Source organism: Salmo trutta, chromosome 6 (genome assembly GCF_901001165.1).
Source record: "Salmo trutta chromosome 6, fSalTru1.1, whole genome shotgun sequence".
Classification (NCBI taxonomy): Eukaryota; Metazoa; Chordata; class Actinopteri; order Salmoniformes; family Salmonidae; genus Salmo; species Salmo trutta.
Window position 1 is genome coordinate 12381617 of NC_042962.1, and position 12114 is coordinate 12393730.

Sequence of the window (12114 nt, forward strand, 5' to 3'; positions counted from 1 at the left end):
GCTCACCTTGTCTGAGGTGACCATGAGAGTTGGAGCGAGGGTGGGGGAAAGCTCTAGAATCTTCTTGTGTTTGGGTTTGTGTCTCTCCCTCTCTTTGTGTTTCTGAGGAGAGAGAGAAGGGAGGGATAAGCGTTACAGAAGGGCAGGAAAGTAGAGGATGAGACAGATGAGTGTTTGGGTTGGGCACCTCTTATGAAAGAGAGAAAGAGAAAATGTATCTTTAATTCCCAGTCCAGGTCTGAGCTGAAAGGATGGTTCAACCACAATGAACATAAAATAACCACAAAGTGCTTAAGACAGAAGAGAGGTTCAAATCTCTGCCATTTAGCAGACACTTGGTTTTCTGTCTTCCTAGTGACAGATTCTACCCAATCCATGGCCTAAACCCCTCAAAACTCAATTTACACCCTCAGGTACACACGTACATGTAGGTACATGCACACACACACACGCAGAGGTGCAACTTTCACTGTGGACAGGGGTCATTCCCCCCCATTCTGAAATTGCATTTTTGTCCCCCCCCAGTTGTATCATTGCAATGTGATACAAAACCCGGCAACAGAGTGCTTTGGGACCATATGGACGCCTCCGTGCGGTCGGGAAGGCTGTTTGGAGTGTTCAGCTGGGATTTAGGACCACACAGACACCACAGAGCGGGCTGACAGGCTGTGTAAAGGCAAGGCTTCAGGAAGGCTGGCTGGATCAGCATGGGAGAGTTGAGCATAGTTCAGTGTGTATGGTTTGCTGTCTTTCACCGAGTTGCAAAACCAAGCAGAGCAGAGACTGGCTAATATTTAGTTGACTGATGTAGCTGGCAAGGTAACTGCCGTTTAACTGAACAGAAAAAAAAACAAGTGTTTATTAGCAGTGCTGAGTTAGTATTGTCACTGATATGTAAGGATAGCTAATGTTTCATCCCCTCTCGACTGGGGTGAATGAATAAATGACACTAGCAGCTACCAGAGCCAGGTTAGCGCTAGCCTCTACTTATCTGTCAGATAGTAATAATAGCCACTTCATATCGCTAACAGCTGTTGTTTGTACGGAAATGTTTTGTAGCCTTTGTTTTGTCCCGTTTCAGAAGTAAACGATCTTGGCTAGCTTTCGCCAGTTGATCTACTGTTCGAGAGAGAGTTGGCCAAAAATTGGTTAACGTAATCTATTCTTGTTGCATCAATCTCACTAGTCCTGAATCAAAACGATGACACCATCAGCCAAACGATTTAAGATTGATATTCTGACGTTTTTTCAGTGCAATGTTAGTTTTATTAGTCAGTATGGCAGTGTGCGCGGAACGACCTCTTCATCCCGCAACTGCTGGCTTTCTGTCCGCAAGAACTGGTCCCAAATCCAACCTCAGTCCCGCAATGGTATTTTAGGCGTATGTGACGCAGCTCACTTGCCAGCCATGGTTCCAGCAATTCTGCGCCCTACAGGCAATATCAAATGCGCAAACAATTTCAGAAATAGGTTCTATTACCTGAGATTCTCACATGTCTCTTAGATTGTAATACTGGTCTATATATTTTTTTTATTTCTTTTTTATTTCACCTTTATTTAACCAGGTAGGCAAGTTGAGAACAAGTTCTCATTTACAATTGCGACCTGGCCAAGATAAAGCAAAGCAGTTCGACAACATACAAAAACACAGAGTTACACATGGAGTAAAACAAACATACACTCAATAATACAGTAGAAAAATAAGTCTATATACAATGTGAGCAAATGAGGTGAGATAAGGGAGGTAAAGGCAAAAAGGCCATGGTGGCAAAGTAAATACAATATAGCAAGTAAAACACTGGAATGGTAGATTTGTAGTAGAAGAAAGTGCAAAGTAGAAATAGAAATAATGGGGTGCAAAGGAGCAAAATAAATAAATACAGTAGGGGAAGAGGTAGTTGTTTGGGCTAAATTATAGATGGGCTATGTACAGGTGCAGTGATCTGTGAGCTGCTCTGACAGCTGGTGCTTAAAGCTAGTGAGGGAGATAAGTGTTTCCAGTTTCAGAGATTTTTGCAGTTTGTTCCAGTCATTGGCAGCAGAGAACTGGAAGGAGAGACGGCCAAAGGAGGAATTGGCTTTGGGGGTGACCAGAGAGATATACCTGCTGGAGCGCGTGCTACAGGTGGGTGCTGCTATGGTGACCAGTGAGCGGAGATAAGGGGGGACTTTACCTAGCAGGGTCTTGTAGATGACCTGGAGCCAGTGGGTTTGGCGACGATTATGAAGCGAGGGCCAGCCAACGAGAGCGTACAGGTCGCAGTGGTGGGTAGTATATGGGGCTTTTGTGACAAAACGGATGGCACTGTGATAAACTGCATCCAGTTTGTTGAGTAGGGTATTGGAGGCTATTTTGTAAATGACATCGCCGAAGTCGAGGATCGGTAGGATGGTCAGTTTTACGAGGGTATGTTTGGCAGCATGAGTGAAGGATGCTTTGTTGCGAAATAGGAAGCCAATTCTAGATTTAACTTTGGATTGGAGATGTTTGATGTGAGTCTGGAAGGAGAGTTCTAACCAGACACCTAGGAATTTGTAGTTGTCCACATATTCTAAGTCGAACCGTCCAGAGTAGTGATGCTAGACAGGCGGGCAGGTGCAGGCAGCGATCGGTTGAAGAGCATGCATTTAGTTTTACTTGTATTTAAGAGCAGTTGGAGGCCACAGAAGGAGAGTTGTATGGCATTGAAGCTCGTCTGGAGGGTTGTTAACACAGTGTCCAAAGAAGGGCCAGAAGTATACAGAATGGTGTCGTCTGCGTAGAGGAGGATCAGAGACTCACCAGCAGCAAGAGCGACATCATTGATGTATACAGAGAAAAGAGTTGGCCCAAGAATTGAACCCTGTGGCACCCCCATAGAGACTGCCAGAGGTCCGGACAACAGGCCCTCCGATTTGACACACTGAACTCTATCAGAGAAGTAGTTGGTGAACCAGGCAAGGCAATCATTTGAGAAACCAAGGCTATTGAGTCTGCCGATGAGGATGTGGTGATTGACAGAGTCGAAAGCTTTGGCCAGGTCAATGAATACGGCAGCATAGTATTGTTTCTTATCGATGGCGGTTAAGATATCGTTTAGGACCTTGAGCGTGGCTGAGGTGCACCCATGACCAGCTCTGAAACCAGATTGCATAGCGGAGAAGGTGCGGTGAGATTCGAAATGGTCAGTAATCTGTTTGTTGACTTGTCTTTCGAAGACCTTAGAAAGGCAGGGTAGGATAGATATAGGTCTGTAACAGTTTGGGTCAAGAGTGTCCCCTCCTTTGAAGAGGGGGATGACAGCAGCTGCTTTCCAATCTTTGGGAATCTCAGACGACATGAAAGAGAGGTTGAACAGGCTAGTAATAGGGGTTGCAACAATTTCGGCAGATAATTTTAGAAAGAAAGGGTCCAGATTGTCTAGCCCGGCTGATTTGTAGGGGGCCAGATTTTGCAGCTCTTTCAGAACATCAGCTGAATGGATTTGGGAGAACGAGAAATGGGGAAGGAGGTGGGAGGAGGTGTTCTTATTCTCCATGGACTTTACAGTGTCCCAAAACTTTTTTGAGTTTGTGTTGCAGGAAGCAAATTTCTGCTTCTAAAAGCTAGCCTTGGCTTTTCTAACTGCCTGTGAATATTGTTTTCTAACTTCCCTGAAAAGTTGCATATCACGGGGGCTGTTCGATGCTAATGCAGAATGCCACAGGATGTTTTTGTGTTGGTTAAGGGCAGTCAGGTCTGGAGAGAACCAAGGGCTATATCTGTTCCTGGTTCTACATTTCTTGAATGGGGCATGCTTATTTAAGATGGAGAGGAATGCGTTTAAAAAAAATAACCAGGCATCATCTACTGACGGGATGAGGTCCATATCCTTCCAGGATACCCCGGCCAGGTCGATTAGAAAGGCCTGCTCGCTGAAGTGTTTCAGGGAGCGTTTTACAGTGATGAGTCGAGGTCGTTTGACCGCTGACCCATTACGGATGCAGGCAATGAGGCAGTGATCGCTGAGATCTTGATTGAAAACAGCAGAGGTGTATTTGGAGGGCGAGTTAGTTAGGATGACATCTATGAGGGTGCCCGTGTTTACGGCTTTGGGGTGGTACCTGGTAGGTTCATTAATAATTTGTGTGAGATTGAGGGCATCAAGCTTGGATTGTTGGATGGCTGGGGTGTTAAGCATGTCCCAGTTTAGGTCACCTAGCAGCACGAGCTCTGAAGATAGATGGGGGGCAATCAGTTCACATATGGTGTCCAGATCAGCCAATATGTTAGATGTAGTTTGAAGAGAGCAGAGTTGGAGAGACTTGCACTTTCTTTTGAGCTATTTTTATAGCCTACCATTTAGAAGTGGGAAGATTTTCAGAGAGAAATATGGGTGATCATTATTTAGGCCTATTTCCAGGCAATGTAGTAAACTATAGACTAATCATAGGACTATTTAGGGAGTACATTTCCTTGGAAAGATAACTGTCCCGTGCTTCTCCGCCCATACACAGGCTATAACCTACTCTATTTAATTGGGACCACACACGTACCTGATCTCACAGGTGTGGCTACTGAACTGGAAGCAGCAAGAATGATGACCACGGCACGCTATGTTTTGAGAAGTCCTGTAGCATATAGCCAACCTTTTAGGGCTCCCGAGTGGCACAGCGGTCTAAGGCACTGCATCTCAGTGCAAGAGGCGTCACTACAGTCCCTGGTTCGAATCCAGGCCGCATCACATCCGGCTATGATTGGGAGTCCCATAGGGCGGCACACAATTGGCCCAGCGTCGTCCGAGTTTGGCCGTCATTGTAAATAAGAATTTGTTCTTAACTGACTTGCCTAGTTAAAGGTTAAATACATTTTATGAGAATGATTTGCAGGCAGAGACAAATAAATGGGTAATCAACATTTATTGAAAATGAAAAGGTGCAATGTTCACTCACCATAGTAGCCTAAGTTATGTGCGCTTTGTGCCTCTTCCTTTTCAATTATGACATTTTTTGATTGCACTTCGAATCACTTCTTTCCATTATCAATATTTATTTAAAGACACTAGTTAACTATAGTCTAATCATATTTAAGTTAATTTAATATTCAAGTTAACTGCCAATTGATTCTCTGCCCATATAGGCAGCCTACTCTGTTTCAATGAGACCACAAATACCTAGGCGCAATTGAATTCTCACACCCAACTAGGAGAGGTAGGCTACTTAAGATGAAGCTGCGAATTTTAAGTGTGTGAATAACACAAAAAATATGTTTTTAATACAATAGGTAGGCTAATGCATATAAAGCAGAAAGAGGACTGTTAAAACTTCTTATGGATACGTGGGGCGGTAGCGTCCCACCTGGCCAACATCCAGTGAAATGGCAGAGCGCCAAATTCAAATTAAATTACTATAAATATTCAACTTTCATGAAATCACAAGTGCAATACATCAAAATAAAGCTTAACTTGTTGTTAATCCAGCCAAGGTGTCCGATTTCAAAAATGCTTTACGGCGAAAGCAAACCATGCGATTATCTGAGGACAGCATCCAGCACACAAATGCATAACAAATCATTTTCAACCAGGGAGTTGCAACACGAAAGTCAGAAATAGCCATATAATATATGCCTTACCTTTGAAGATCTTCTTCTGTTGGCACTCCAAAATGTCCCAGAAGCATCACAAATGGTCCTTTTGTTCGATAATGTCCTTATTTATGTCCCAAAAATGTACATTTATTTTTTTGTAGGCCCAACATGCCTACAAAGTATCTAATAAGTTACCTGTAAACTTGGTCCAAACATTTCAAACAACGTTCCTAATCCTTCCTCGGGTATCCTAAAACGTAAATAATCGATAGAATTTAAGACGGGATAATCTGTTGTCAATACCGAAGAAAAATACCACGGAGCGCGCTCCTGTGTACAAATAAAAGACTTCAGCCCTTCACAGTGACACGGCCAATTTACAGCCGTACTTCTTCATTCCTCAAAAGAAAAACATCAACCAATTTCTAAAGACTGTTGACATTTAGTGGAAGCCATAGGAACTGCAACCAGGGCCCTTATAAATCAGGATTCCCAATGAAAAGTAGTGGGAAAAACTATGAGCTCAAAAAATAAATTCCCTGGATGAATTGTGCTCGGGGTTTCTCCTGCCAAATCAGTTCTGTTATACTCATAGACATTATTCTAACAGTTTTAGAAACTTCAGAGTATTTTCTATCCAAATCTACCAATTATATGCATATCCTAGCTTCTGGGCCTGAGTAGCAGGCAGTTTACTTTGGTCACGCTTTTCATCCAAAATTCCGAAAGCTGCCCCCTATCCTAAAAGAGTTTTAACAAATAATCTGTGGGACAACAAAAATATTTCATCCCAAAGTCGTCTGTCTGACCGCCAGCTCCCACCTCAACAAGAAAATGCAGACCGTACCACAATGATCTCTGTGGGGACCCTCAGGTTCCGCAGGCTGTGCAGCCCTGTAGTGCAGCCAGTACTATGCACTATGCTCATGTCTTAGCAGGATCAGATGGTGACAGGGGTCCCAGCAGCATCAGACAGCCTGGGAAGACCAGTCTACGGAGCTCAGCTGAATTTTGCCGTAGGTCTATATTAACAATATCAGTGGACACTACAAAGTTCCATCTTGAATTGATGGGAATACCTACAATAGCCACAGAACAGCAGCTTAAAGCTATAGTTTAGGATCTGGGAATAATGGTCATTTCAATTATTGGACCATTGATTCTATTCTTGGATAACAATGTATAAATGTACACTAAGGTAATGCCTCATTTTAGGAGGATCAGATGGTGACAGGGGTCTCAGCAGGGTCATGCAGCCAGGGAAGACCAGTCTTTGACAGAGGTGAGGTGAATTTTTGCAGATACACTGTATTCTCTCTGTGCAGCAAACACTGGACAGATGCTATTTTAAGGCAGACTGACAAACCTCCAAAACTGTATCAAGGGTTGATAGCGGCTTTTTTTCCCGATGACAAAACATGTATATCTAGGACATAAAGGCTTCTCAACAGTTTTTACTCCCAAGCCATGAGACTCATGAACAGGTAATCAAATGGCTACCCGGACTATCTGAGCGGTATGACGGCTGCATGGTCCCATGGTGTTTATACATGCAGACTATTGTTTGTACTGATGAAGGTGGTACATTCAGGCATTTGGAAATTGCTCCCAAGGATGAACCAGACTTGTGGAGGTCTCCAATTTTTTTTCTGAGGTCTTGGCTGATTTCTTTTGATTTTCCCATGATGTCAAGCAAAGAGGCACTGAGTTTGAAGGTAGGCCTTGAAATACATCCAGAGGTACACCTCCAATTGACTCAAATGATGTCAATTAGCCTATCAGAAGCTTCTAAAGTCATGGCATAATTTTCCAAGCTGTTTAAAGGCACAGTCAACTTAGTGTATGTAAACTTCTGACCCACTGGAATTGTGATACAGTGAATTATAAGTGAAATAATCTGTTTGTAAACATTTGTTGGAAAAATGACTTGTGTCATGCACAAAGTAGATGTCCTAACCGACTACCCAAAACTATAGTTTGTTAACAAGAATTTTGTGGAGTGGTTGACTCCAATCTATGTGTATGTAAACCTCCGACTTCAACTGTGTATTTGAGGTGTATGTGGGATTTTAAAGTTTTGTTTTTGTTTCCAAACCTTTCCTTTGGGAATACATTTTTTTTAAAAGGTGTGAACTGGGAAGGAAATTGTGTTGTGAGAGAGTTTAGTTACTGACTAGACTGGTGGGGGTTGTGCATGCAGGCGGCTCGGGATGGCTGGTCGGTCTGGCTGAAATGTGATATAGAGGATGTCTTAATAAAGACAATCAAAAGTCTGTATTTTTTCAAGAGTTGTTCATTAGCTAGGCAATTTGTTAAAGGTGCAACAATATTTATTATTGAATTACCTTTGATCTAGTTCAGTCTTATTAATCACTTAAACATATTTAATAATGATCTCTTACCTAGCTTGATGACTGTGGGCGTTTTTGCTTACTTTTTGTTCTACATGGAGAAGACATATTGGATTGTGTAAAAATGTAGGAAATGTGGCACCCCTGCACAGACGTACACACACCCTAACTCCTCACTCACCGCACACTCTCAGCGAACACCTCGATCACAAACACACATCCGCAGTCATGTCCACATGCATGCACACACACACACACACACACACACACACACACACACACACACACACACACACACACAACCTGCAGGTGTAAAAATATGCAGTGATCCTGTGAGACGGCATTGAGATTCCAACATGCTACCGACACACCGAAGCACCATGACAACCATCGGCACTCCCCCCAGCATCCCACTATCGTTCGCTTTTCTCTTCACCAACCCTCTTCCTCAATCCCTCTGTTCTACTCCTGTCTTTCTGTTCCCTGTATCTCCTAGTACTTCCTGTATCTCCCAGTGTGTGTTGGGGCTGGTAGCACATTTTAGCTAACTACGTGTGTGTGTGTGTGTGTGTGTGTGTGTGTGTGTGTGTGTGGGAGAGAGAGAGAGACAAAAACTATTTGGTGTAACAAAACGTTTTCTCCATGGCGCTCAGGGGCTGCGGTACATTGAAGTAATCATTGCAACAATTATCACCTGGGTGATGTGAAAACTCGCACAGTAAAATATTTTGGCAGATATGCAAGTAAAATGGTCCCACTGTAGAGCCCTGTGTGGATTCCCTTGTTCTTTCTCAATAACATTCCAGTGGTAGCAGTTGATGGACAGAGTTAGGCTGAGAGGGTTGAATGTCCACACACGTTCCGATATCCACATCACTTTACACACTGAGAGACTCCCCCCCTCATCGGAGCAGGAGACATGGAGGAAGAAGAGGGCGGGGGGGAGAAAATAATCCTCACCAACCCGGCAGGAATTCCCATGTGCAGTTTCCTGCAGGCTCTCTGACCAGCTGGTGTGTGTGTGTTTCCTGCAGGCTATATGAGCGGCCGGTGGAAGGAGAGGCTTTTAGCCCTCATTGTTATTTAGCTGGGGGGGGTTTGAAAATAGGTAGGCACACACATCTGGAATGTGGAGGGAGGGGGGTTAAGGATAGAGGGTTATGGGACCTCTTGCTAATGCAAATCAGGCTGTGTAACAAAAGCCAGGGCAAAGAAGGAAACACTGGGGAACTAGACAACTGTGCCAACTCTGATTTTTTCATGCATGTGCACACACATTTCATCACTGTTTTACAAAAACATGTCACCCCCCAAAAAAACCTGATAATAGTCTCACTCATGAGTAGCTGACTGACCATGCAGCCCAGGAGCGTGCTACATGACCTCACTTACTACATGGAATCATGGAGAATGTTAGCTAAAAACTCAAGCTCTCGAAAAGATCAAGTTCAGAAAATCAATGACTTTCTTTTGCAGTACAAAAAGATTAGAATTTAAAAAATGAACTACAACTGAAATACAAAAAGCATGACGACTGGCACGTTATCCAATCAGAAGAACACAGGACTTTTATCCAATGGGGTGGAGCAACCAGGAGTAGACCAATCGGGTGAGAAAAACAGATTGATGAGTGGGTGACTTCCTCTGATGTCATAATGGAAATGGATGCATGGCCAATGACTATGGTCCTGTTCATACACCTGGACTCAAACATTTGTGTAAGCAGGAAGCCGCCCCACTGTGTACAAGGCTGTAATATTACTGGGTCTACCTTTAACCATGCACCCTTCACTGATTTACATCTAGTAATAAAAGAGGGATCTAATAGGGTTGGATAGCTGAAAGCTAGGGTTCTACTACATAGATTACACCTACACTGTCATGTTAGATCAATGGGAACTCTAAGGGAGGAGGGATGCATGTGTAAGATGCTCTATCTCACACAGTGGTGGCATAGTCGATGGGCTAACACTTATAAAGTGTTAGTTGCTGGTTAGAGATCATACCAAGTAACTTAGCTAGGGCATTTCTATCTTAGCTGTCTCTGTAATTCTTTGCTGTGTGTTGTTCCCTCTGTCTACAGTGTGTGTGTGTGTGTGTGTGTGTGTGTGTGTGTGTGTGTGTGTGTGTGTGTGTGTGTGTATTTATACACTGCTCAAAAAAATAAAGGGAACACTTAAACAACACAATGTAACTCCAAGTCAATCACACTTCTGTGAAATCAAACTGTCCACTTAGGAAGCAACACTGATTGACAATAAATTTCACATGCTGTTGTGCAAATGGAATAGACAACAGGTGGAAATTATAGGCAATTAGCAAGACACCCCCAATAAAGGAGTGGTTCTGCAGGTGGGGACCACAGACCACTTCTCAGTTCCTATGCTTCCTGGCTGATGTTTTGGTCACTTTTGAATGCTGGCGGTGCTTTCACTCTAGTGGTAGCATGAGACGGAGTCTACAACCCACACAAGTGGCTCAGGTAGTGCAGCTCATCCAGGATGGCACATCAATGTGAGCTGTGGCAAGAAGGTTTGCTGTGTCTGTCAGCGTAGTGTCCAGAGCATGGAGGCGCTACCAGGAGACAGGCCAGTACATCAGGAGACGTGGAGGAGGCCGTAGGAGGGCAACAACCCAGCAGCAGGACCGCTACCTCCGCCTTTGCGCAAGGAGGAGCAGGAGAAGCACTGCCAGAGCCCTGCAAAATGACCTCCAGCAGGCCACAAATGTCGATGTGTCTGCTCAAACGGTCAGAAACAGACTCCATGAGGGTGGTATGAGGGCCCGACGTCCACACCGTGCAGGACGTTTGGCATTTGCCAGAGAACACCAAGATTGGCAAATTCGCCACTGGCGCCCTGTGCTCTTCACAGATAAAAGCAGGTTCACACTGAGCACGTGACAGACGTGACAGAGTCTGGAGACGCCGTGGAGAACGTTCTGCTGCCTGCAACATCCTCCAGCATGACCGGTTTGGCGGTGGGTCAGTCATGGTGTGGGGTGGCATTTCTTTGGGGGGCCGCACAGCCCTCCATGTGCTCGCCAGAGGTAGCCTGACTGCCATTAGTTACCGAGATGAGACCCTCAGACCCCTTGTGAGACCATATGCTGGTGCGGTTGGCCCTGGGTTCCTCCTAATGCAAGACAATGCTAGACCTCATGTGGCTGGAGTGTGTCAGCAGTTCCTGCAAGAGGAAGGCATTGATGCTATGGACTGGCCCGCCCGTTCCCCAGACCTGAATCCAATTGAGCACATCTGGGACATCATGTCTCGCTCCATCCACCAACGCCACGTTGCACCACAGACTGTCCAGGAGTTGGCGGATGCTTTAGTCCAGGTCTGGGAGGAGATCCCTCAGGAGACCATCCGCCACCTCATCAGGAGCATGCCCAGGCGTTGTAGGGAGGTCATACAGGCACATGGAGGCCACACACACTACTGAGCCTCATTTTGACTTGTTTTAAGGACATTACATCAAAGTTGGATCAGCCTGTAGTGTGGTTTTCCACTTTAATTTTGAGTGTGACTCCAAATCCAGACCTCCATGGGTTGATAAATTGGATTTCCATTGATTATTTTTGTGTGATTTTGTTGTCAGCACATTCAACTATGTAAAGAAAAAAGTATTTAATAAGATTATTTTTTTCATTCAGATCTAGGATGTGTTGTTTAAGTGTTCCCTTTATTTTTTTGAGCAGTATATATATCTGTTCAGAGAGGGTGTATGGTTGTTGTGTGTTGTTCCCTCTGTCTACAGTGTGTGCGTGTGTGTGTGTATTTATATATATCTGTTCAGAGAGGGTGTATGGTTGCTGTGTATTGTTCCCTCTGTCTACAGTGTGTGTGTGTGTATTTATATATATATCTGTTCAGAGAGGGTGTATGGTTGCTGTGTGTTGTTCCCTCTGTCTACAGTGTGTGTGTGTGTGTATTTATATATATCTGTTCAGAGAGGGTGTATGGTTGCTGTGTGTTGTTCCCTCTGTCTACAGTGTGTGTGTGTGTGTATTTATATATATCTGTTCAGAGAGGGTGTATGGTTGCTGTGTGTTGTTCCCTCTGTCTACAGTGTGTGTGTGTGTGTGTGTATTTATATATATCTGTTCAGAGAGGGTGTATGGTTGCTGTGTGTTGTTCCCTCTGTCTACAGTGTGTGTATGTGTGTATTTATATATATCTGTTCAGAGAGGGTGTATGGTTGCTGTGTGTTGTTCCCT

At 44.2% G+C, this 12114-nt stretch overlaps 1 protein-coding gene across 1 annotated transcript in view; it reads right to left on the minus strand.

The window, feature by feature from the left end:
• Positions 1-12114, minus strand: part of LOC115195421 (protein AF-10-like) — a gene marked incomplete in the record, with an annotated part of 77746 nt that overhangs the window by 21788 nt on the left and 43844 nt on the right. Inside the window, 1 exon segment of the mRNA XM_029755257.1 lies at positions 7-102. Coding sequence (XP_029611117.1) covers positions 7-102 — 96 coding nt within the window.